Genomic DNA, 27,504 nt, shown 5'->3' on the forward strand with positions numbered 1-27,504 from the left:
GTGTAATTATAAATTGGTGGGGAGTGGAGCTAAGTGATTGGGGTGTAGAGCAGTACAACTGCAGCTGTTTTTCTCCTGTGCATATCGTTGCCATTCCTTCTGAAATTAGTTTGGTCAAAGATACACTTAGGATATAATCAGTGCAGAACCTGAATGACTGCAAGTTGAGTGTAGTACAAAGAATTTATGAAAATTAAATGGCACACTTTAATCTGAAACACTTGTTCTGCTGATGTCATCTAAAAATACTGCAAGTTACCAGAATTTTAGTAAGGCAGATAATAATAATAGTGAGTTGAGAATGGGAAAAAACTGTCACAGAGGTCAAGAAGATTTGCTTTTGCAGCCATGAGTAAACAGAGATATGTTGAAAGTTTGCAAAATTATGATTGTTATAGTGGAAGGAGTTTTAAGAACTTTTTGTCTCTTTTTGTCCCATGATACAACTAAAAAAGACTGGGTGAAACTCAAAGGAAAAAAAGTCATATTCACAGCTGATAATATGAAATGTTATGGGTATTTTCCCCTGAAGTTAATGCACAGAGTTCACTGAATCTTGGCCTCATCAACATCTTGGGATAAAGAAAAACAAAAACGTGGTATATAGCATATTGGATCTGTAGTAGCAGCAATGATTTCTATTGTTGTGGAAGAGAAGGCATGAGAAATAGGTAGTAATTTTAAAAAGCTCAACTTTATGATTAGAGAAACATAATTTAGATTTGGAGAAGGAAAGTGGGACAGTAAATGTGGAAACCTCTTGAACTGATTTTGTTTGTCAGCCCTCATTTGAATAAATACTTCCAATTTTCATTCGGACATCTTGAAGGTGGGGAGGGACAGGTCAGGAAAAGGAATTTGTGTCTTTATGGAAATACATTACTTATTATGGGCTGAACTGATGTTTTATACTGTAAACAAAATTATGCAATGTGAAAATATTTTTGTAGGCTTTACTATAATGTGCAGAAATAGGTTGAAAAAATTAGAAATTATACGAGAAGGCACATACCTATGCCAGTTCATGGTGCTGCAAAGTATTTTTATGTATATGCCAAGACAAAAAAATCATGTTTCAGGAGAATTAGCAGCTCCATGCTGCATGGTCTTTATGTGGATGTATTGTGCTGGGCAGGACTCTGGCATGTTCCCGTCCTTGTTTTGGACTTTCTCACTGTTCATGTAGAAAATGTGACACACTTCTATTCCTTTGTTTATCGTGTAATTGGCATAATCCATTTGAGAAGAAAAATGATCTGTGGAAGCTTTGCGACCCAGGTGAGACTGGGTGGGGAAGCTGGGACACAGGAAATTGAATTAGAAGGAAGACATTTTAAATTATACCACAGCACAAATGGAAACAGCTCTGTTATTTAGATGGGTGGCAGAAAGTAATAATGACACACATTAAATCTAATTTAGCATTGTACTAATTCACTGTACCTATGAATTGTATTCTTCCTTTTTGCCATAATAGTGTTCAGATGAGGTCACAAATCAATAGATAGCAAGTGATAACAGAAGCTCAGGCTGTGATTTCATAATAACAGTGTGAGAGGGACCATAACAGGCCAGCCAAGTACCCATCTCATTCAGTGGCCTGCCCTTGGCAGTGACCAATAGCAGGTGTTTACAGTATAGTAGCACAGAAAGATAAGCATATGTGATACTTCCCCAAGACTTAAGTGCTTTCTGGGTCAGGGTCTGGCTGAGCCTAAGGTGGTATGCATCCATTAATTTGCCCTATTTGCTTTTGAACTGGAGTGATTTTTTTTTTTTTTTTTTTTTTTTTTTTTTTATCACCCACAGCATCTTGTGAGGAGTTTCATAGTTTGTGCACCAGGTGGAAAAGTGCTTTATTAAATAAAGTCCTGAACTATTCTCTTCTGTTTCATCTGGCACTGCTCTGCTTTTTGTACTGGAAGGGGTGTTTAACGATTCCTGTTCACGTTCTCTGTGTAACTTACTATACTCTCTCCACCCCTTTCAGCTGTCAGTCTTACTAGTAGAAGAGTCTTATCTTTGTTCATAATTAATTGTATAAAAGCCCTTACACAGTCCTTGTTATCTCTTGTCACATTTCTTTCCTTATGCTGTTCTGTCCTTTTTCATGAAGGATGCATTTTTGGCAAAGGGGAAAGGGGAAAACTTGCACTTGGGGGTTTACTGTGAATTTTATACTGTACTGCAGGCAGTGGTGTCTTTCCAGTTTTTTCTCAAAGATAGTATTTTGTTGTGATGTGGTGGTGGTGAGGGGGTTGGTGTTTGACAGGGTCTGAGCATTGAGCTTATGACAAAAACTCTGAAACATTCTATGTTTTCACTCAATGAGAATAGCAAGGGGAGAGATGATTGCTTTGTATGTGAGATGGGACGCTTCATCCCTCATGAAACACCAGGCAGAGGAACTAAATGGTGTACATCTGCTGGTTCTACTTGTACTTAGGTCCATCTGCAAGTGTTTATCACCCTGAATAGCTTCAGTGGCTTCACAACCTTTGTCACTTTTCTAAATGCTCAGCTTTTCTGGATCTTTTAGAAATACTTTAAATAGAAAATTCTCCAACAGAGATCCTTTTAGAACTTGCTGGTCAATCCATATTCACTAAGAAAACTGGCTACTTACTCTATTTCATATGTCTTTGCTAGGATATATCTGTGCAAATGCTTTCCCATTTTACCACAGCTGAGCTTATCTTCAAGAGCTTTTGGCAGAATAGATTCTGTAAAGCCTACTGGGTTGTCCATATAGCAAGCAGCTCCTTTAGATATCTAACACAAGGAATCAGTAAGTTATGCAGAGATGCACTGACCCTTAAGATGTCCTGTGTATCTGTGTACCCTTACTCCTTTGAAACAGTTTTTCTTACTGCTGTGCAGCTGCTTATACTGTCTCAGGGCATGTCCATAGGCAAGGAAAACACATCTGAATCTGTCCTTTTCGGGATCTTTGGCTTTCTGAACTGTTATTCCAATGCCATCTGTTTTTATATGTTATACCCCCCAGTTCCTTCATACTGTTCATTACAGCTTGAGAGTAACTGCCTTTCTCATTAATATGTTACAGAAGTGCAGAGGGAAGGGTTTCTTTTGCTGTGGCCCACTTTGATACAGTTCAAGTACCACAGTTAAGGAACCTCTGACTTGGAGATAATTCCTGAAAGTGGTACATAGTGCTTTTTCAAAGCATTCCTCTTTGGCAGAATGTTGGGTCTAACATTGGCTGAAGTTAGATTTCGTGAGGGGGAATTATGACCTCCTTATAAACCTGAATGATGGCAAAGGGATTTAATATCTGAAAATAGAAGTTAAATATTTCAGCAGTCTCTTCTGGAATGCAAGAGGGATCATTCAGATCTGTTAACTGGTGGGTAAAAGCTTTGCTGTATGACTGTTTTGACTGTTACTTCTGTATTCTGGTGACTGAGGGGGATGACTCTTGTAAGAAATGATGGAGAGTTGTTGACTGACGGATGGTTTGTAGATCATCATAAAGAATTTCTGTGGGAAGGACAGAAGTCAGTTATTGGAGTCCTATCTGTAAATTATTTTCTACAGAATGGTTAAATTATTCTGTATTTTCCATATACATTTGTGTTCATATTTTTCAAATAATACTGCTAAGAAGAGTCATGTACGTAGAAGGGACTTCATAAATAAGATTGTGTTGCATTATGCATTTTTAGCTTAACAAACAAGTAACATCCATAACTGTGGAAGTAACCTCTGGAATCATATATCAGACTATAAAACAGCCTCAAATTTGTGGGATTCTGACATAATCAGTAGTTATTTTTACCATTCTTTTTTATGTCAGAGATACTAAATTATGTTCTTGTTAAACAGTTTTAACAAGATACGGTTTGGTGTACTGCGTCAATTTGAGTTTTTTAATTTTTCCTGACTTAAGTTTAGTGTGGTTGGAAAGTCAACTGCTTGAGATTTGGCTTCTGTTATATTGAAAATACCCATATTGCTATTCTTATACCCTATTGATTATTAAAATTGTAAAGCAGAAGAGACTTATATAATTTAGTGATGATTACAAATTTATCAATGAAGGAATTAGATTTCATACTGCTGTATTAAGAATGAGGAACATGAGGTGGATGTTATTTTTGTATGACAACTTATTTTCCATTTGAGAATGATCATCCAGATTGTATCTAAAGTTGATGGGATCAATTCATTTCTGTTCTGTGATTTTTGTTTATTCTTTTTTTGACTGAAGTAGACCTAAGAAAAGAGCTTTGGCTATCTTATTAATAGAGTACTCTGAATTCTAAAGAGCTGATTACATATTGATGGAGTAGAGTCCTTATGTCAGATTTTTTTTGTGTGACCAGTAGAATCCTTTTATAAATGGATGGTTTGCATCTATAAACTAACAGATCTATTAGAATTACTTCTTGTAAGCCTAAATATATTTGAAGTCGTTATTCTTGGCTATATTTTAAGAATTTATTATATCAGCAGTTGAAAAAAACTGGTACTCTTTCTTCTCCTGGTACCTCTCCTTTAGCTTTCGTTCCAAGCTCACTTTTTATTGTTGCATAATAGGCAAGTGTCTGGTGACCAAAGTAGTTGCATCGAATCCAGTTTCTTTCCTGATTGCATCCCATCCTTCATTCAGTAGTTTTCGTGTAGTAAATAATCGTCATAGGAAGCTAGCTGTTGTTTGCTAATTCAAAACTTCTAATGTCGGGTTAATGTGCAGTGATGTTTTTCAGACTGTTACTTGTTGCACTTAGCTGAGTAAGACCAGTCAGTTGTTAATCTCTCAACAATTCAAACTACTCTTTGTCTACAACCACTGATACTCATGTGTCCTGTGACTGGTGTCTCTGTGTCATTATAGTATTGGCATATTCAGAGAAGCTGAAAAAGGCCTGGCAATTGGATTTAATATTATCATGTATATGTGTTGTGAGGTTTTAAAAATAAACTTGTAACTAGAATTACTCTCATAAATCAACGTATTGCATTACCATTTCTTCATTTTTCTGGTGTTTTCAATAGTAGCTTTTTACACAGGATTTTTTAAATCCTATGTTTTTGAGACATACTTGAATTTTTAGTATTTTTGTTGGTCTGAAAGGAAAAGTCATGTTATTTTAATATAGGACTGTATTTTGCAAAATAACTAAAAAATAAAAGATGGTTGTACCTACTTGTTTTGGTAAAATTGCCTATTAGGAAAAAAAAACCCCAAACATTCTCTGTATTCAAAGGATACTGCTATGTTAAATACTGGAGGGGCAAGGAGAAGCCATTAGAGGTTTGACTGTGGCCTGCCAGTTAGATGTTTGGCAGTTGTCAGTGTTCCTGCACTTTGGGAGAAGCATTGAATATTTTTTCTTTGCTTGAAATCCATGTTTATGATTTCTTCATGGGTGAAGAATGAATCCAGAATGCTGACAAGCTTAGTGTTTTTCTTGGATTATGTTGTGTGCCTTACTCCAGTCTGGAGCCAGTTTTTGTTTCTCCTGTCTCTGATGTAAACAAGAATTTAAAACCTTATTTAACCAGTGATGACTTCTGTTGGGCTGTATGAGCTGAGAGAACAGTTTAAGTTTGTTGATGGAATCCCTAGGTTTTCCATTTTTAATTAAGAGAGACTGCATTGAGTCTCACCATGGAAGAGCAAACATTTGATGATTTGGTTCTCTTCAGATTTTGATTCAAATCCTTTCTCATATTACTCTCATCTCTGTGGGTGTTTGCCTGATGTATGTGGTTTGTTCTTTCTTGCCCTTTCTCTTTATGAAATCTGTACATACGGTTGAAACTTGTTTATTTTGGTGGAAGTTTTTTCTATGCTTTTCTTATTATTTCTTGGAAATTCAAGGTTCAAGAAACTTACCTTGTGGTTAGGTGGTACAGATGATAGTTTCCATGGTGCTTTTCCCCTGGACTTCAGACTTTCTGGTTAACTGCTTTAAGTTGTGCAGAGTCTTTTAGTCATAAGAGATTCAGTGGCTCTGACATAAAAAGATATTCAGGGAGGAGATGAAATGCAGCTCCATCACATGGGAACATCTCAACCATAGGTTGTTCTCTTAAATTGGAAAAAAGGACAATGCCCACTGGAGGTCACTATTTCAACTCATGGAATTCCACTTGTGCTCTGGGGTGTGTGTAGGTAACATATAGGGTGTACTGTAGCTCAACAAGTATTTACTTAGAGCAAGGTATTTGAACGATTAAATTAAATCTGTACCTGAGTGAGTTTTTAAATGCTGATGAATAGGCATTACAGGACTTGGGGGGGCAGACGTTATTTGCAATTCATCCTTTGTTTTGACATGTCATGTTTCAGGTAATAAGAGACATGGACATGGGTAGTTATTTTTTGAGAAATATGGTTAAAGAATATGTCATACACTATGATAATTTTTTTTAAATTTATTTTAAAAATTGATGTTTGTTTAGTAATGTTTAAATTGTATTCGTATTTTCTGAAACATTAAGATGGGTTCTTATTTTCTTTCCCTGATTAATGAAAGCTAAAGATACCTAGAAAAATATTTAATGTATATGTCATGTTAGTGCTTATGAAAAGTGCAGATTCTTATGTATTCTTTTATATATCTACTTAAGTCTAATAACATATGGTAATGTAGGATTTTTGCAATGAGTTACACAGATGGTACTTGAAATAGTTTCAACACAGAGGAAAGTAATTCCTGCAGTTGACTTCTTATTATAATCTTTGCAGTTAGGACTGCTTGTTCCATTGATGAATTGTGTAGTAGAGTAAGAATTGTGAGACAAGGAAATCTTTGTATGCAATATTAATCGGGATTGGTGATTAAAGTGATTACAAGTCTTGCTTAATTAAAAAAATCTTTTAAAACATACAGCTTTTATGTTGCTGCTGAGCTTAATTTCTGATAAGGGCCGAAATAAAGATATCTTGAGGAAAAGTTGGCTAACAGGTTTTCCGGGCAGCTATGTAATAGCTATTTTTATGTCAGGAGTGAGCTAAAGTGCTATGCTTAGAAGAAAAATTCACACAAAGATTCAACCCTCATATGTGTGTCTCTCTGTTTTTCCCCACCCTCTAGTGATATGCAGCTTCCGAGGAGCTGTACCGCAAGGCTTGGTCCTGGAACTAGGTGAAACTGTCCAGATCCTAGAGAAATGTGAAGGTAAGTGTAATGTCCAAGAAGGAATCCCATTTTCAATGTAAGAATATACAAATATCTTAATCTAGCAGATTTTAATAAGTTGTTTGGAAATCATGATGCATCAGATCAAAGCACTTGAATAAAACCTAATCTGACCCACTTTCCTTAGGAATAGCTGAGTGCTGTTGGCACTAATCCAGTCTGATAGGGGGTCAGTGTGTTTTAAGTTAACCATCTGTCCAGAAAATCTTGAACCCTGACCTGATTATTGTGTTGTAATTGGGTCTTATAGTGAATTTTCATCATGTAAAGTATATAATCAGTATCTTTTTTTCTATATTTCCTTAGTATTACTGTTATGCATTTCAATTAAATTTATCAGTGTTTATTATTTAGAAACACATGAAAAATACTAGTTATGAAATAGATTAGTAAATCATTTGGGAACAATACTGGGAAAAAAGAATATGGGTTTAGGGGGGATTTCTTTGCGTTTATCTTCATGTGGTTTTTTGTACCTAAAGGAAATTGCCATTGTAAATGTTATAACTGTAGTTCTTTCTTACATGGTTGGAGATGTCTGTGTGTGAATAAACTGAATGTCTCAATCCTCTGCTTTTTTCATGTGAATAGTGTGGCTGAAGTTGTTGTATTTAAAAGGAGAATGATTTTTATCCTAATGTCCAGGGTGAGCAAGTGGTGTAAAACATGTCTATTGAAAAGTAGGTTGACAAGATATAGTATGAGTACATGTTTCACAGTAGTCTAAGGTGGAATAATGTAAACTTAATGCTGAAGTGTTAAATTCAAAACCAGATCCACAAATTTGAATTCCAAATTAATATTCCACAAAGAGTTGAACGTTTGGGTTTGTGTTTGGAGATGAAAAATTACTGTAAACTGAATAGTGTTAATGTTGCTACACAAACCTGCTGCATGCTTGTCAGAAGACTGCTTTTCTTCTTGTGCCTAGAACTGTCTTTTTCTCTTTATGCTTTTTCTTGTACTCGGGTGTTTTGTTTGTTTACCTACTGACTTAACTCTTCATGCTAATTTTTCTAGGAAAGTAGTAGCTGCTTCACCTACACTTGTAAAAAATTTCCTGTTGAATGAGAGTTTTGTAGTGCCATAGTGATGTTTAATGCATGAAGAAGCATGCTGTAAACAATACCTGTAGTATTATAGCTGCAAATTATAATGATTTTTAAAAAAACATGTGGTGTAATGGGCTAAGGCTTACTTGAGCACTGAGTGATTGTAGTCGTTCTACCAGGTCTTGTGAATTAGTACATTGTGCAAGCTCAGGAAAAATTTATTACTTTGCATAGCATAGTATAACTCTAAGGTAAAACAGTGTTTATTGCTGAAAGCAGTCATAGTATTTTCAAACCATTTCTGGTAATCAAGGAAGCTTTCAAAACTCTGGGAAATAAAAGCACAATCTCAAAGGAGCAGCTTGCTTACAGAAAAGCAAAAGGATAATCCAATGTCTCTTTACAGTATTATAATAATTAAGCTCTGTATATTTCCTTTGCCAGTAGTTTAGAGGATGATTTCTCAAAGGCAATTCATGCCAGTCTTCAAATCACTGAGAAAGGAGGCCCTCAAAGTGTTTTCCTAGTTGGAAGGAGGTGTTTGTACAGAGTTCTTTTGGTTTTGTTTAAGCCCTTTATTGTGTCATTTTGGTTGAGGTATGTCTTTACCATGGACGTCACATTTATGAAAATACATATATTAATTTTTATAATAACACCTGGAACTCCACAATATGAAGCTCATCTGAATATTTAGATGGTCTGTGCTGTACTCTTGCATGTGTGAATTATGCGAAAAAAGCACACTAAATGTGCAAAGTAGGTTCTTAAAAGAAAAAAAAATAGTTGTAGTTTAAGCATTCTTGTCTAAGTGGTTGTTTAACAAGGTCCTTGGTTTGCCTTGAAAATTTAGAATTAAACATACCACATCTTCTACTCCTGCATTATTTGGTGGGGATTTTTTTGTCCAGACAGACTGGGTAAATTAATGTTAATCCGTACAAATAAGGGTCACTGCTGTGGGAGCTGACTGAAGATCCATTGCTGTTTCAGCTTCTCAGAATAGTTTGTGCACAATTCTCTACATTAGGGATTTTGCTGTCTGGGTTGAAAGGATTCACATACACGCAAACCTTTTAGTTAAGTGAAGAATGATTTCAGACACTCACTGAAGAATTCAAGACTGACAAAGATTCAAATACTATCTATACTTCCGAATTGCTTATTTTTAATCATAATGACTTATTGAATAACTGTATTATTATTATAGAAGAGCAAGTGCTCTTTTGTAGTGACTGATGTAAAAAACAATTGCTGCATTTAGAGCAACTGAATGAAAGAGTAGGGGATTTTCTATAGCCAGTTCTTGCATACCTCCACAGCTAGGTTTTATATAAATTTTCAGAGTAAAGGAACAAATATATATGCATATACACACCCATATATATGCCTATTTGTCTCTTTAAGGCTAATAAATATGAATACCAATTGATAACACTTTAAAAAAAATCTTTTTTAATTGTGGTAGTCTATGCTTTTTTTTTTAAAAAAAATGCAATGAAATACAGTCATCTTTGTTATTACGGATCTTGTTCATGTGCTTGAAATTGAAACTTTTGAATTTGTGTGCCTGCCACTCAGCATGCTTTCATACCAGGCCACAAACTGTTTGCATTACTCTTTGCTAACCCTGTCTAAATCTGACAAATGCCTCCCACTGCCCCCCTCCCCCAGTAATTCCATATGACAGGGTTCAAGCCTGTTGATGGACTTAGTGTTTGCCTTTCCTCTGAAGCTACCAAAAGTTCCATCCGTGTTTTCATCAAACGTTATGCTGTCTCTAAAGCACGTGATGTTACTAGGGTGATTTTATAGTTACTGTTTGCATGAAGGACTCTGAGATCCTCGACTGGTCTCGCTCAAAGGTAGCAAATATTCTTCAAGATACCAGTTGTACGTACGCTTGTTTTCACAGCTTTCCCTTCTCTCTGTTCCCCTCTCTGAGCCCTTCCACTTGTGATCTTGCCACTGTGAGAGAACTGACACAGTAAGTGGTGTTCTCTGCTTTACATGCTGTGCATTGAGGAGGTGAAATGGTATGGCAATAGTATGCTGCCTATAAACGCTGAAAGAGAGTTTTCTTTTGTCAAGTGACAAAGCATGAGCATACTCATTGTTTGAAATACACGTGGACTGCATGTTCTAAAGAACACCCCTTTTTTCAAGTCATATGGCTATTGCCCTGCCTCTGGCAGTAGCTGTGAGTAACTAGTGGCATTCAGAGTAAATTCAGAATGTCTCTTGTCCATTTATTTTTAGTGCTAGGGAGCAGTTTTCTTTAGATTAAAAATGCTACAACTTCAGTGACTTTAATTATTACCTTGAGACTCTTCTATATCCACTGAAGAAAAGGAACACTAGCTCATGCCTGAAACACCAGTTAAAAGAATATTATTTTACTCATGCAAATTCTGGTATTCACACATGTATTTATTTACATAATTTCAATGTGTGTGTGTGTTAATAATAGTGTTCTTAAGCCATGCATGTAATTTTGTTAAAGTTTCCCTCAGTTATTCCAGCAGTGACAGCATGGTTGAATGAAGGCTTTCCAGTATTTGGGACACTTAAGTAACAGATACAGCCTGCAATTAAGGTTTTTTGTTAAATTCTTGAAAAATTCAATGTGCTTAAGAAGTGGTATCTTTGCCATGTTTCCAAGTTGTACCATAGAGATGAGTGAGGAATCACACTTCAGACTCCCTGCTGTGGGAGCAGTGCAGGTTTCCTTCCACCTGGAGTCAGGAGCTGTCCTGTGTCTGGTTGGGCCAAACTGACTCACTCCCAGTAGTTTGGGTTTAACCTTAGAAAGATGCCTCCAGTGAGATATGCCTTTTCTTCTTTGCCTTTTTTCCTTTTCCATCCCTTTTTTTTTCTTTGCCTTTTGTGGAGTGTGCCAGTGGAACTGAAGACTCTTGGACCCACACAGCTGCTGCGGAAGATCTTGCCTGGCAATTCAAACTAGTCTTTTGGAGCACAGGAATAGCTTCTTGTTGGCCCTCTCTTTGGCTAACACCAAGATAAAACACATTCTCTCTCTTCTGCTTTTGTTGTGGCATCTCTGACTGCATTATTAGCATATTCCTGTGGCTCTGCTGGCATGAGGCTGCTCCCTGACGTGGCATTGGCAGGCAGGGTTGGGTATTCATCTGCTGCTTGTCCTGTCCTGGCACTGCTCAGAGCATCAAGCTCAGAACAGAGTGGTCTTGGCATTGTGTGGTTTCAGCATCGAGAAGCTTTTACTAAGCACTGTTACCATCCCTCTTCTGGGTCACTTTGAGTGCCTTCAGCTCTGCACAGCAGTTTATATACAGATTAAAAGGTAAAGGCAATTGTTTATTGGCTAGTATATGCAAAAGATAGCTTTCCTTCAGATTTGAGGGTTACTCACATTACTGCAAAGTGTACTTATTTTGGTAGGACAAAGCTCAGTCTGCAGCTGATGCTACTTTATTTAACCCAGATATTTGAGCTTTATTTTTCAAAAAAATAGATCAATACCTTTCAATTAGGACTCTTGTTTTTTCTGCTACTGAGTGCTCAAAAGCAACAAGCTTTTTCTATGTGACGGACCTCTTTTGATTAAGTGGAAATCTGAAAAAGGTTATGAGGCGGCTTTTAGAAAGAATATCATGTTTTGTTCAAGGCACTTTCAAGTAAAGATCAAAAAATGTTGGTAGCTCTTCTAATCACTCAGATTAAGAGAATGAGATTTGCAGGCCTGCCCCACAACTTCTCTTGCAATTTAACTAGGATTGCACTATTGCTGAGACTTCTGAGTGTGATACATCTTTGGAGAGACTGTTTTTCAGTCTTTATCTGCAGGTTTCTGTAATACAGCTTCAGCTTTCCCACACTGTGAATTTCCAAATGTACAGGTAGTTGTAGGTGAAAGACATGTTATCTACCTAAGCATTTTTTTGATATGTGATGCTGGTATATATATTCACAATCCATTTTTCTGTCCTATCTCTTCAGAGGCCTTGTTGAATTCTAGGGTTTGGAGGAGCTAAGGAGGAAGCCTAATACTTTTTATAGTAGAAGAAGCCCTAGAAACAAAGTGAAGGACAGGCACGTTCTTGCATATATTGCTAAGTAATTTAGCTTTTATTACTGGCCTGCAAATAACCTACAGTGTGAATATATGTATAGACAATGCATTTTGAATAAAAAGTTATGAGCAAGTGGTGTTCTTAACATGCGGGGGAACAGGCATAATGGCACACTTTTGTTTTTTCTCCACTTTTATTACCATGGAAGTAATTCTTGCAACTCTTTGAGGGATTATTTGCTGTGTAGGGTAGACAGAGGGCAGAGCTCTGTTGATCGGCCTACTTTTCACTTTTCTTAGCTTGTATCAAATATCATTAGATGGTGTTGAAAAAAGCAGCTGTAAAGGATTGTGTTTTTTTCCTGGGTTCTATGTTCCACCTTAGAAACATGATGTTTAGACTCTACAGTAGGTTTAGCTGGAATGAATCAGTGTGCAGTGTGGCTGTACTGCTGCAAGTAGTCTGCTTGGTTTATCTACCACACTCTACGGTAGAATCCATGTAAAAGCAGAGTTGGAATAGGTCTTTAAGATACAGCAACTTGTTTAGAGCACACTGGAATGGATATGATTTATTCCATTTTCTTCTACAGTACTTGGATGAAAATTTTGTCTTGGGCATACTGAGAATGTAAAGCATGAGGTGTTCAAAATCAGTTAGATTAGGAAAGTGTATGCTATTCCTGCACTGACAGTTTCTGCTTTACTGAGGCATTATGTCTATCATACTACTGGTTTCTGTAAAACAAACAAAAAGATTTGCACCTCTGTTCATCAAAATTTATCAAGTACCTGGCTTGGTCATGAACCCAGAAATACATGTCAGCACAACATTAAGATGGCCAAATAGCTGCATTCATCCCCAGCTTCTCACAAATGTTCAGATGAAATCATGCTTTCTTTAGCTGTTTTTGCGCTATGGCATAAGCAGTAGACTCATCCTGTGCCTATCTTCCTGTGTGAACAAATAAAGAGAAAAAAAGCTTGCTTGCAGTGTTATCTGTATCATCGAAGGTATTTTTTTTCTTGTTCTATGATGTCTTGGTCATTTTATCTACTTTATTTTTGACTGTGATGTAATACTTGAAATTCATCAGACCTGTTTGGGATATATTTCATGGTCTCTGTCTTACCCTGAATAGGATGTTGCTTAGGACACTAATTTTTGATGATCTTACAATAAATGATGTTATATGGTATGGAATATCCCTTTGGCTGATTCAGGTCAGCTGTCCCAGCTATGGCCCCTCCCAACTTCTTGCCTACCCCTAGCCTGCTTGCTGGGTGTGGCACATTGGGAAAAAGAGAAAGCCTCCATGGTGTACAAGCACTGTTCAGCAATAGTCAAAGTGCTGGTCTCCCACCTGCAGTGTTTTAGCCATAAATCCAAAACACAGCAGCAGACAGGCTGCTGTGGAGGAAGTTAGCTCCATCTCAGCCAGAACCAGTATGGTGATTCATTTTTTGAAAACCAGTTAGAATTATCTGTCTTCTTTTCTCTAGGTCATCCACTAGGTCAAGCAGTTTGAGAATTCTTAGCTGTCAGAAAAGGAAATGGGAGGAGGCACTGTGTGCATGAAGCACAGGCTTTGTGGAGATTTGTAGGTGTTCCAGCTGTGGTCTTACACTTTAAGTTCATCTATCCTCAAATTCTTATTAGTTACTAACAATTACTAGACAGTAATCTGTTCAGATTGTGAATACTCATGATTGTTGTTTCAGATTAATTTATTCACAAAATTCTTGTTACTTCACAAGCCTTGTTTTTCTGCTTCTTCATTTTAAATCCCATCTTTTTCACCTTTTCATTGAAGTCAGTACTCTTTAAAGGCCATGTATCACTAGAAGATGAATGCCATAATTCTAAAGTATTCACAATTAATATTTGTAGTACAGTAGCATCTAAAAACATTAGTCAATATTGAGGTCCATGTAGTGCACTATTAGCTGAAGCACCTGCCTGGATTTGATGACTATTGTGATTAAATCCTCCAAAATAAATGTTTTTTAAAATATATGATTAGATCAATATTAATCCATTTAAGACTAATTCCAGAATGATGGTTTAGTTCATTTTAGTGAATAATGTAATGCAGATGTAATTTTCTAAATGTGTTTTTAAAAAAAGCATTTGTACCTTATAGCTTTTACTTTGATGTTCATTGTAAGCAAATAAAGAATCACGTCTTACAACTTGGTGCTTTCAGATTCTGGTGAGCTCTTCTTTCTACTGTGTCTTGCTTGCATGGAGTTGGAAGAAAGGATATGGTGTAGCGCCTAAGGATGTGGTGGAGTTGAGAACTGTCAATGTTGGGTTAATGGTTGGACTAGGTGATCTTCAAGGTCTTTTCCAACCTAGATGGTTCTGTGAAACTTAAAATGGAGAAGGGGAATTCTAAAAATATTATACCACTCTGAAAAAATAAAAAGAAATGAAAACTAAGATTTGGAGACCACAATCTACAAGATTAAAGGGAAATATACTTTTCAATTTTATGAACTTTTATGAATTTACCTACAAAATAATCTACAAAATGGGAAGTCAACAATATGTTTTTCATATTCTCCAAAAGAAAAAATCCTGGATTCAAATACCAGTGAAGAAAGTTCAGGTTATAAAGTGCATGTATGTTGTCCTAGCCACAGAAATCATGAGTATTTGCCATCTCCCCTTGACATAAATATTCTAGATTCTCAAGTACTATACCAAAATGTTACTGTTATCTGCAGTTTTCTTGGCCAGTGTTGATCAGTGGAAGAAATTTCTTCTAAAAAGAAGCCTTAGCAACACTACCACTTTCAAACAGGTCTGTGTGGAGTAGGAGTAGCAGAAATATACTCTGTTTCCTTGGAATACTGTGCAGAAATGCGGTGGAATTTAGGATTCATGGGAAGTTGTATAGATCACTTTCTACAGGCAAGGAGTGCTGTATTATTCAGTCCTGGTAATTAATTATTGGACACTAACAGTCTAAACATCTGTGAGGAGAGGTTTAGAGACATTGCTTGGATGAGCTAGATGATTTCTCACGGGTCCTTCCATTTCTGTTGTGTACAACTCTATAAACACATACCTTTTCAGCTTTGAAGATTTGTTTTGGGATTAAGAACAGGAAACTCAAAAATAAGGTAGTTTTTTTGGAAGTGTTTCATCCCCTGTCCTGCATATCTTAATCATTAATAGACACCTGCTCTATTGGGTTTTGTTCTAACTTTTACAATTCTGTTCAAAAACTTAGATAAAACCACTTTTTTTCATATTTACTGAGAAGTTTGCAAATCCATTTGTCTTAAGTCTTAAAATGTGTGTTTATTCCTAAGGTACAGACTCTATGAATATAAAAGTTAACAGCATGCTGTATTTAATATTGGTAACAATGAATCACAGGATAAATGCTTTTTTTTTTGTGACCTTAAAAACATGTAGCATCTGTTACTCAAAAGCAGGTGTTGGAGGCACAGTTGTGTGGAGTTTCAGAAATTACTCGTTTTAAGGATCTGTAGATGTTGTTTGTGCATATATGTTTATATTGATATGATTGCTGTGAAGCATGATCAACTAAGAATAATTGAAACCAAAATTTTATTTTTTAATATAAGCCATAATTTCATGGGAATATAAATCTTTGTTATGTTCTGTCTTCATAAGAAGTTTGTTTAATCAAAAAGACGGATTTTAATTTTTTCCATTCTAAGATTTGCAAATGTCTTTAATTATTTTCCTTTATATTGACTCAGATTTCATTTAAAAAAAATGTATTCAAGACTAGCAGGCTGTTTTTAACAAATTCAAGGCCCTCTTCCCCACTACTGAGCCTCTAAATGAGACTCGTGTCATAATTCAGCCAAATGTGAAGTCCTTTTTCCAAGACACAGAATATACAGTTATTTTATGTTCTTCTCTATAGCAAATTACTGACAAGTTTTCCTAGTGCTCTTTTAAATGCTGCAGATTCTTAATTATATCTGTTCTCTGCAGGGGAAAAAAAAAATTGTAGGAAGCTGCTGGGAAACCTAGAGGAATTTTTATGGAAAGTGGTTTTAGACTATGTGAAATTGTTGGGTTTTGGCAAGTTTGAGTTGTTGCCTGTCTGAATACTGGCTACAGGAGACAGAAGCGTGATGTGCAGGCATTTGAACTTGCTGCTGGTGTAATAGCTGGGCCTGGCCAACTTTGCCCACATATTTTTGACCAGCGATGGCTGGACCTCCTCCATAGGGCTCGCACCCTGGCACTCTTCGTTGCCCGTGATCCTGTTAACAGGCTCAGGTCTTAAGTTAGCTTTATGTTGTGGGGCTGAAGCATTAGACCCAGATATGAAGACAGCAGCATATTTTTAACATAAATTCAAGGCAGTTTTGTGTGTCTTATGGAGTAGAACATCCAGCTCATCTACAGTGGTAACTGAAGTGTGCTTCTTTTCCACTGTTAAAGTGGATGGTGTTTTCAGCCCTTTTTTCCTGATTAATCTTGCATGGAGTGACATTACTTTCACCTGTGTAAAATAGGAGTAATTTGGTTCTGCTCTTTAACTTGTAGCTTTTGCAGCTTTGGCTTTTACTCCTGATTTATTGTTCTGTCTGGAGGTGTTAACTGATGGGGGGATAGAAGAATAATTGGGTTTGTGAAATTAGATCCTAAAGTCTGTTCTCTAGTCTCACAGACATACCTAAGACCAGACATGTACAAAGGATTGATATTTGTTTAAACAATATTACAAATGTATGATAATGACTTTTCCTGTCTTTAAAAGGACAGGTTTTTGAAGTCTGGAGACTTTGTTAAGATAAACATTACAAAGACTCATGTACCACCAGCATGTAAGAAAAATGTTCAGTACAGTTAATGCAGGAGCAATGAATGCATCTTTGCCACAGTGGCTAATCGTTGTGAGTACAGTGACTAAGTATACTAAGCTGCTTTTATTCCTGGTGGGAATAAACAGGAGCATTTCAAGTTATTAATTGCTTGTCATCATTGTAGAGCAAAAGAATAATAATAAAAAAAAAACCAAACCGAAACAAAAACCCCTTTAAAAAGTATGTGAGGCATAGCTGGATTTTGAAATGATCTCAGTAACTGCATGGTTTTCAGTCATTTGCCTTACCGTGTAAGGTAGGCAGTGCCACAAATTAACATAGTCTGTTTTGTCTGGTTTTAGGCTGGTACAGAGGTGTTTCCATTAAGAAGCCCAATGTAAAGGTAAGTGTGAATACCTATTTTTTTTAATCTAGTGTGAGAATATATCTGTTTTGCTGTTGTAACCCAGTAAACTTTTCCTTACCCTTAGGATTTTACTTCTTTAACTCTTTTCCTGTGGGAGGATTGGATTTATTTGCTAAATTGAGAGAACAGCACTCATTAGTCGCCCAAAGGATCAGAAACCTTCCTGACATGTAACATGTAATCTTGCCAACATTTATAAATCTCTTCCAATTTGATCCTCTCCATGCTACTCACCTAAGAAAAACATGGATGAGTGATCTTGCACTGCTTAATTCAGGATTTTTTAAAGAACACATTTAATAATTTGCATTATTAATCTAAGACAACTTTGAAAAAAGTTTGATGACAAAGGATAGTGTTTGTTCTTTTTTTCAAGTTTTTAGAGTTTAACCACTGCATATTTTCCAGTCATATCCCTGTTTTGCTCTTGGGGAACTTTTCTGGCTGTTCTGATACGAACTTTTTGTGAGTGCATGTATATTTTTGTAAACATGTAAATAGTTGCTTCTATGTAAGCATCACTTAATTGTCCTTTGGTTTAAATATACCTTGTATCTAAAGAGTACCAGATTCCTCATTTTTACCTGTATTACGGAATATGTTACCCGTATTATGTTTTCATGACTATAATACTTTTTAATGGAAAAGCCTACATTCATTGTGTGTTTACGGTACGTCTGCTTGTGTATATGTTCAGTTTTGACAGGAGAGTGCTTCAAGCCTTCCTTGGTTTCTTAGGTAACCAGCGCAGGATCATAGAAATAAACAGCATTAACTGGAAGTGAACCAAACAGGAAACTGAAGTAGCAGTTCTTCGTTTTCCAGATTTTTGTGTGCCTGAAAGCATGTGCATTTACTTTTTTTTTCCCAATGAAGCCATTTCTGTTAGATTCATCTTTCTTCCTTCTGCAATTTCAGTCTTGCCTATCAAAAAGAAGGATTTTTTTTCTTAGCCTTTTGAATCATCTTTACTTAGTATTCCTTTCAACTCATCCATGAAAATTTGTCTTCCTAAATGGTACAGTTTTAAAGCTCAGAAAATTTAAAGCCCACACTTGATGACTGACATTTTTGTCAGAGGCTGTCAGCTGGTTTTTAACCTGAAGATTACCAATGCTGATCCTGTATTCCTCATTGAAGTGCAGGCTTACTGTTATTACACACTCAGTTTGCTCTGAGGATTCAGGACTGTGCGTTTTAGGGAAATAATGGAATGCTATGTAAAGTTTGGTTTGAATGCCCTCTTTTCCCCATGTCTCATCACACAAGAACACAATGGCACAGGCAAGGTTAGAATCCAGCCATCATGGCAACAGCAAAAGGCAAATAACAAGAGCTAACCCAAGTGAGTTTAAATAGCTTTTTGTTGAAAGGAGGGAGGAAAAGAATAGCCCCCGGGTATGCACTTAATAGAATACTTCTTTCCTTAGTGAAAGATTGGTGTTGGGGCTAGGCACAAATTTGGTGGTGGGCTTTTTGTTTTGTTCCTTGTTTAAACCTACACCCTTGTCATCTTCTGTGATGTAGCACAACAAAACAGAGGCCTAGGCTGGAAGCACACTGATGATATGTTGCAGACTGCATAATAGCCACTTTTGTGGTGTCCCGACTAGCTTACATTTCTCTGGTAAATGTTCCTGGTAGTTACATCTGTTACTCATTCCTTTCTACTAACTGCCAGCTGTTCTTTGAATTCTTCCTACTTGCCACACCTTTTTCCTGCTTGCTCATCACCTGTTAGTAGGTTATGGGACTCACACAGTCTTTGCAGTAGGAAGACAGCTGACTACACTTAAATGATTTCTTTTAAATCAATCTTGTCCCTTCCAAGGCAACTGCATAGGATTAGGGACACCTTTTAATTTGGTCCTAGTTGACTTACATGTGATTTTTATACCAGGGTATATTTCCTATACAACACTGTTTCCGAATACTTCAGAAGTTTTGGGGAATGAAAAGTACTCAGCCTGCATCTTTTATTATATTTTTATGTAGTAGACTTGCAAAACTTCCTTATTAAGAAATTGGTCTTTCAAGATGGAGGCTTGATTCAGTGTGCTGTCCTGTTCTAAAAGGGATTAAAATGATCAATTGTGAATGATTTGAATGTTAACTTTTGACTGTGGCAGCTTCTTTGATACAGCATTAGACTTTTGGGATTTTTAATAGCTGCATTGGCAATTATTTACTGTGGCTTGGGATTTAAATGCTAAAAATGGCAAATATATTTTTCTAACTTACAGACTTTTTTTTTTTTGCAGGGGATTTTTCCTGCAAACTATATCCACTTGAAAAAGGCAATCGTCAGTAACAGAGGGTGAGTATTTTTCCTTCTTGCTAAGAAGTTGCAGTGCTGCTCATCGAGAAGGGAATCTAAGAAATAATTATTAAAACTTACAGAATGGTTTTAGTTCATTGTATCTTTCATTGTTTATTTGAAAATTAAATGTAGTTCTGGAGAGGTTTAGGGTTTTTTTGTTTCTTGATATAGCAAGAATCAATTCTGTTGGTTACTCCTGTTCACTTTTGCTCATAAAGTTGTAACTTCAGAAGTATCACCTGAAACACACACACATGTGAAAGAACTCTCTTTGCATTTTTCATTTGTGCTTGCATTCTCACTGGCAAAATTCTATATGTTCCCATTTGTTGTGGAGGCACCAGCATGTAGAAATCAGATCTTGTGTATCAACAGATTTTCACTGAGACATAACTGACAAGGTATCTATGTTACTTTGAAACTTTTCAGAAGGATCCAAGAATGGCTGAAGTACACTCTGCTGAAAATATTTTACTTTCGCTGTCTCTGTATATAGTTCATATGTTGCTAAAGATAGGTTTGTTTTAGTTAATGTGAATAGCAATGCTGATGGCAACATAAGGTCAGAGATTTTGCTATGTGCAGGCTATACAACCTGCAGAGTTTCCTGGGAGATTAACTGAGACTTCTGAAATCAATATCTTGTGTCTTCACTGCTGCTCTTATCTGCATGTTCTAGATTAAGGCCACTGTGGGGAGATTTATAAGTGCAGCATTACAGTCACCCAAGGCAACAAATTAAATGTGAAAGATAAAACGTATGAAGTGGCATTTAGAGAAGTACCTGTAGAAAAATAAGTGACTTCTCATAGTCTTGAATTGTATATTTATCCTCAAAGGGACTGAGTAAATATTGTAAGAGCAACTGTAATACTGATTCTTCATAACTTTGGGGTGTAATAAAATTATATATATAGCATAGAATGACTACTCCTGATGTGTATTCTCCTTAGGGATAAGACCAGTTTCCTGTAAACTGTAGTTAATTAATACTTGATGTTAGTTCAGAACTTGTAAAGGCCAACTAGTTCAGGATATTTAGACACTAGGAAGGTTGATGTACTTTTTAAAAAAAAAATATCAAAGGCTGGTATACCAATCGATACAACCGAACATAATACAGTTCTGAACCAAAGATCATGTTTATTTCATCGTTTGGTAAAAGAAATTCTGTCCCTGTATTAAAAAATATATTCAAAGTACCAATTTAAACACTTGTGAAATAATAACGCATGGTATATAGTGTTCTTATATTTGAGTCATAGACCCAAAGTAATGTCAGTAATATGTGAGTATAATGAAGTGCAGGGTTATAGGAATGCAAAGCATTGAATTACCATGGCTTAATGTAGTCCTGACGTGCATTCTCTTTAAATCCAACCACACTGTTGAAGGCTAGTCTTCCAAAATGCTTTCTTTTTCACTGATGACAAAAGTCTGTAAAACCACTTCAAAAAATAATCTTTAGAAGAATGTCTTTCTTTGGTTTTGATTGTTCCCCCCTTATTAGTTAAAGTGTACTGTGTGATTCCTTTTTATTGTTTAGTTTACTGTGGTTTCTTAAGGGAATGTTGAACTGTTTTGAATCCCTTCCCTGCAATGGCATTTTACAGAGATACAGAAAGAACTGAGTTTTCAGCTAGAAAGGGTTGTGGGATAATTTTTAATGTCATTAATGTCAAGCAAACTTTTGATGATACATACTAAATGCAGACATTTTTTTAAACCATTATAATGATCTTTGAATATGAGTTAAAGAATAGATGTTGGGTTTTTCATCATATTCTTAGTGCCATACTTCAGATAACAAGCATGCTCTGTGAAGTTTTGTTAAAGCATGAATTGAGATTTCCTAGTTTTGCTGTAGCCAAATTTAAAGCAAAATAAAAAACAACCAACAAAAAAAAAAAAAACCCAAACCCCAAAATATTGCAGGAGTAGAACAGAGCACAATCTCAGATGCCAAGTGTCTGTCAGTGTTTCAGTTTCTCACAGCAAAATGTTGCCGTAATAAGGTCACTGACATAATAGAAAAAAAATGTGATCTGTCTTAGTCTCCTGGTGTGTATGTATATGAATAAGTGCTTTCTCGTCCCAGCTTTAGTAGATAGTATGACTATGACAGGTTTTTAAAATAGTGATGTTTCTAGTATATGTGTACTTTGGATCTTAGTATGAGAGTTACTTATGTCACTGCAAGTATGAGTTTTTAGTAGTTTGGAAATGAAGAATTGAAGCTTTTCTTTGATAAGTTTTCAGTTCTAAGAATCCATAGAGACATACAGTGACTAAACTTCACCATCCTCTCCCCCATCACTTGTTACTTTTGGCTTCACCTAATGTGCCACAATTATTTCTAGTAAGAATTTTCAAAAGGGAAATACTGCTGTGGAAGTGTGTGGCTTTTTAAAAATGATTAACTGTGTTCTCTTGGAAAAAAAAAAAAAAAAAAAAAAAAAAAAAAAAAGCCCAAACCGAACAAACCCACAAAAAACTCGACAACCAAAAAAAAACAAAACCCCAACACCTTTCAGAATTATTTATATTTCATTGTTCACATATTTACTTGGTAGCACTCATTTAACTCTGCACAAAGACCAGAAGAAATAGCCTGAACTGGTTACGGAATGGGGAGTTTGTAGCTTCCCTTCAGGAGAATTTCAGAATAACTGTATGCACAGTTGTACTGCTGAGGAGGAAGGGGGTTCATTCTCCTTCGTGGTTGTTGGATGTGTTGCAGAGGCTTTCTCTCACTTGACACTACTTGTCCTAGACCACCCTTTAAGCCAGTATTTTTCAGTAGCGCTGCTTTAGGACTTAGGGAAAATTGTTCTGATATGCTGTATTTCAGAAATGTGTTGGATTTTTTTGTTGTTTCTTTGGTTTTTTTTTAAGTCTTCCTCTTTTTTAAAAAAATTGCTGAAAGAGCAAACGCTTGAAATAGACCTTCTGACACTTGTTTCAGTAATAGCATTCAACATAAAGAGCAAGTAAAGGTGCTAATGACTCGGATAATATAATGATATTATAATACATATATTAGTTATCACATTCTTGTATTTCAGTATGATCAAGGAGAGAGCTATGTTTTTCTGACATGGACCTGCTTGAGTAGGTCCAAAAGATGCCACTGAGATGCTCAGGGGGATGGACACCTCTCTTACGAGAGAGGTGGGCTTTTCAGCTTGGAGAAGAGAAGGCTCTGGGGAGACCTTACTGTAGCCTTTCAATACTTGTAAGAAAGATGGGGACAGACTTTTTAGTAGGGCCTGTTCTGACAGGACAGGGCACAATGGTTTTAAGTATAAAGAGGGTAGATTCAGACTAGATATAAGGAGGATATTTTTATGCTGAGGGTGGTGAAACACTGGCACAGGTTGCCCAGAAAGGTCGTAGATGCCTCATCCCTGGAGACATTCCAGGTGAGGTTGAACAGGGCTCTTAGCAGCCTGATGTAGCTGAAGATGGCCCTACTCCTTGCAGAGGGGTAGGACTAGTTGACCTTTAAAGGTCCCTTCCAACCCAACCTATTCTGTTATTCTCTTTTAATGAGTATGGAGGATCTTGACCAAAAAGAGACAGGTCCTTTTGATTAGAGGATAGCTTACTTGGGTTTCATATGCAATGCTGAAAAAGTCTTCTGGATAGGAAAGGTTAGATCTTTTGGGTAGTTAGTGATATTGGCTAACAATAATTGGTGGCGAAAAAGGAGTTGGTTTAGTGGGAAAGGACGCAAATGGTGAAGGACCCTGGTTTACAGGCAAGTTAATTTAACATGCTATAATCATGAAAAGTGTTTTCATTGACCTTCAGTAGAATGAAATTATATATTTTGGAAGAGGTAACTAGGAAATGCTTCACATAAACTGATTCTTGTGGAATGTAATGGAGTAATGGTTGATGTGAATCTGGAGTTGCTTCAGTGTTAAAACAGACAAAATGTTCCTCTTAAGATATTTTCCTTTATGTTGAACAAATTCAAACAAATTCAAGCTCTAGCATTTTACAAATTACTATGCTGATATTTGCTACTTTTTCTACCTTTTCCTGAGTACCTTTCCCAATTTTTTCCCCTCTTCTTGTATAGGCAGTATGAAACAGTTGTTCCACTTGAAGATTCTGTTGTGACTGAAGTCACAGCAACACTGCAGGAATGGGCTGTGCTCTGGAAACAGCTGTATGTGGTAAGAACAATACTCTTCTCATACTTTGCTTCTCAGATATCTTGGGAGATATGTTGCCTGCATTTCAGTCCATTAGGAAAAAAATCATAATCAGTGTAAGAATTGTTAGATTCATTTTATCTAGTGGGGAGTTTACTAACTGCAGAATCACTGATGATGTGAGGTTTGTGTGGGCTATGATGGAAATTTCAGTGGTTTTGAAATTCTGCCTTCAGATCGGAAAGCTTTATTGTTTAAAAACCCCCTATTTTAAAAACGTTCTTAAATATGTAATAAATAATATATGTGTTTAGTAACACAAAATGGAAGACTTCTGTAAGTCCCATCAAAGACTTCAAAGAATTATTCAGCGCAGCCTGCATTTGTTTTAGCATCTAGGGTTTGACAGAGGAAGAACTTGGGGATCTTTTTGTACACTCATTCCTTCATCTATTAAAATAAAACACTCAAATGTATTGAGTTTTCAACTTATCTATTTTATGTAATTTTCATTTGCTGCTATAATGTCATCTACTTCTGCTTTCATCTTTGTTCTTACCTTTTTAATGGCCAATTCTCACAGAACAGCTAATAAAAAATGTGCACATTGGAAAGTATTTAACTTCTTAAAACTCATTTTAGCTTTTTAGCTCAGTAATTACAAGCCATAACTGCAGAACTAGGATCAAGAAGTATAGATGGCACAAGCATTTTTTCTCCTTACTTTAGAGAAATACATCTACATAAAGGTGCAGTAGTTTTGTTTCCTTATTTAAATCTGAAGTGACAGTAGTTGGATAGCTAGGAAATAAAACTGGAGAAGATCCAACTAATGAGTCTAGTGTCTCTCGGGCATAACCAGACATGGTCTGTACTCCCGTCAAAAAGCAATAAAGTGTATTTTGAAATTAATTTTACTTTTGTTGCTCCCACTTCTTCTGTGGGGATCATATGCCTCTGAAGAAATTTGCTTGCAAAGTAGCATCCAATCTATTTGGAGGGGGGGTGGGGCATGGCACATGGTATATACACTTTTTTTTATACCGCTCTCACACCTAGTACTCTTTTTTTTCTTTTCCATTTCAAGTACTCTGGTGTATGTGAATAAAGCAATCTTTTCTGTTTTCTTCCTGCAAGATTTTCTCTCTCCCCAGTGTCAGATGAAGAAGACAACAGTAATACTGACAATGGTATTGAATTGGAGAAATGGGAATCATTTTACCTACAAATGAGATACACTTCCTTTCTACTAATGTGTTTCTTTTTTATTGTCAAAACTAGTTCCTGGAGGGGAGGGAGAGAGAAAGCTCTAGCTATAAACTTTCACTTAGTGATTTTCTTTCTGGGACTGCTTTCTATTGTAGCTCATTATACTTACAACATTGCACACAACATTATTGTATTCTTAAATACAGGGGAAAGAATTTACTGTTTTCATAGAACTATGGAAGGAGGCATCTGTTCCATGACACGAAGAAATTGTCAGAAGGTCAAAGTACAAAATAAATTGTTTTGTGGTGGTTTTTTTCCTGAAATTAGAAAAACAAAAATTTCAGAGAACTGTTTATGTTGGAAGAGACCTCTTGAGATCCTCTAGAACTGCCTTCTCAAGTAGGGTCAGCTAGACCAGGTTGTCTAGGACTGTATCCAGTCAGGTTATGAGTGGAGACTCCACAGCTTTCCTGGACAAAGTTGTCAGTGTTTGTCCACCTACTGATGTAGTACCATAGCCTTTCTGATGTGAAAGAACAATATACACCATTGTTAGGTGGGTAATAGAAATTTATCCCATTTACAAAGTGTAAATTTGAAACCTGAGGAAGTGTGTACAGAGGTGCATTAATGGATGTGTCAGAGCTGGGATTAGGATTTTATAATTGGTATTCAGGCTAGAAGCTATGCTGTAAGGTCGTATCTTAAAATGTATTAAGAGACTAAATAGAAATACTTGGTTGTTGTTGGATCAGCACCAGTAGAAATTTTTATTATTCCCAAACTGTAATAAGAATCATCTAAGGAATCTAATTAATGTTATTTATCATGTTATTATGCCTAATCAGCTTTGTATAAAAGCTTCTCACTGTAGGGAAAGTTCAAACTCTAGTTGTTACTGGATGCTTTCAGTAGGTCAGTACCTATAAATGGCAACAATAGGCACCTCATTATTTAGTAGTATCACACTGTAAGACAACTGCAAAACAAAGTGTACAGCATCTCTTGATATCTCTGAATAGACTGAAAAGTTCATCTCATGCTTTTTGGCAGACATCTTACTTGTATTATGGCTTGAAAGACCAAGTTCATTTCAACTAAAAATTGCAAGGAATTGCTTTAGTAATGTCATTGAGATATGTATTTTCCTTCAGTTAAACAATAGGAACTGGCATGTAATATCTAGGAAGCCTAGAGCAATTAAAACACTGCCTGAAGAGTGATCCTATGTTGTTCCAAGATAAAATAGCTCAGATGACAAAAAATAGGAAGGAGTAGGACAAGAGTGAGAAATGGAAGGGCAAAGTGAAGCACAACTTTGGGAGATGGTTGTAGGTAATTAGTTCGAGTAAAATATTAGCAATCTCCCTCAGTTCCTCCTACCGCAGAGTGTCCATGCTATTACTAGGAAGAAACTGTGCTTGGGTAAGCTTGAATAGGTTTGAGTTATAAGAGCTGTGCAGTAATTTTAGTTTTGTATGTCTTGAAAAGATTAGACTGAGTTCACTATACTACACAGGGCTATGATATTCTTTTAATTTTTGCTATCAAGGTGAAAGCAAAGTGATGGTCTGAGACTCTGGAGAAAAAGACACTTGTGTGCAATGAGTTTGTAAAGGAAGGACTGTGCCCAAAATGAATTTGAAATAAAGATGTATGGTGTGTTATTTGCTTTAATGTAATATTGTGTTATGTTCTGAGTATTTGGATTCTGATATTATAACCCTTTAAAGGCTAACAGAGCAGTAAGATTTTTGAAAATGCAGGAGGTTTCTCTCAAATTGGAAAGGGATATAAAGAACTTCATTTGCCACTTCATTTGCGAGAAGGGAAAGATGTTTAGGAGCTGTGGAAGCGCCTGAGAAAGGTCTGGTAGGGAATGGAGCCCACGCTCACAAAAGGGTGTTGGATTCATTAGCTCATCTCAAGTGTATCTATACCAATGCATGCAGTATGAGCAACAAACAGGGGGAGCTTGAGGCCACGATGCATCACAAGAACTATGACATAGTAGCTATAACAGAAACATGGTGGGATGCCTCACACGACTGGAGTGCTGCAGTCGATGGCTACAAGCTCTTCAGGAGGGAGAGACAGGGAAGGAGAGGTGGTAGAGTGGCCCTGTATGTAAGAGAATGCTATGACAGCTCAGAAATCAAGTGTAGTGATAATCCACACAGTCTCAGCCCCATTAGGTTAAGGGCCAATAAAGCAGATCTTGCTGTGGGAGTCTGCTATAGACCCCCAGCCAAAGCACGGAGGTAGATGAAGCTTTCTACAAACAGTTGGGAGAAATCTCGCGGTCAC

General features: G+C 36.5%; 1 protein-coding gene across 10 annotated transcripts in view; it reads left to right on the forward strand.

Moving 5' to 3' along the window:
• Positions 1-27,504, forward strand: part of DOCK3 (dedicator of cytokinesis 3) — a 222,402-nt gene that overhangs the window by 13,537 nt on the left and 181,361 nt on the right. For all 10 annotated transcript variants that reach the window (XM_074913853.1, XM_074913859.1, XM_074913854.1 and 7 more), the window contains exons 2-5: positions 7,068-7,151; positions 17,438-17,478; positions 19,764-19,819; positions 23,910-24,006. In XM_074913853.1, the coding sequence (XP_074769954.1) occupies positions 7,068-7,151; positions 17,438-17,478; positions 19,764-19,819; positions 23,910-24,006 (278 nt within the window). The remainder of the gene's footprint in view (positions 1-7,067; positions 7,152-17,437; positions 17,479-19,763; positions 19,820-23,909; positions 24,007-27,504) is intronic.

This window comes from Athene noctua, chromosome 10 (assembly GCF_965140245.1).
Source record: "Athene noctua chromosome 10, bAthNoc1.hap1.1, whole genome shotgun sequence".
In the NCBI taxonomy this organism is placed as follows: Eukaryota; Metazoa; Chordata; class Aves; order Strigiformes; family Strigidae; genus Athene; species Athene noctua.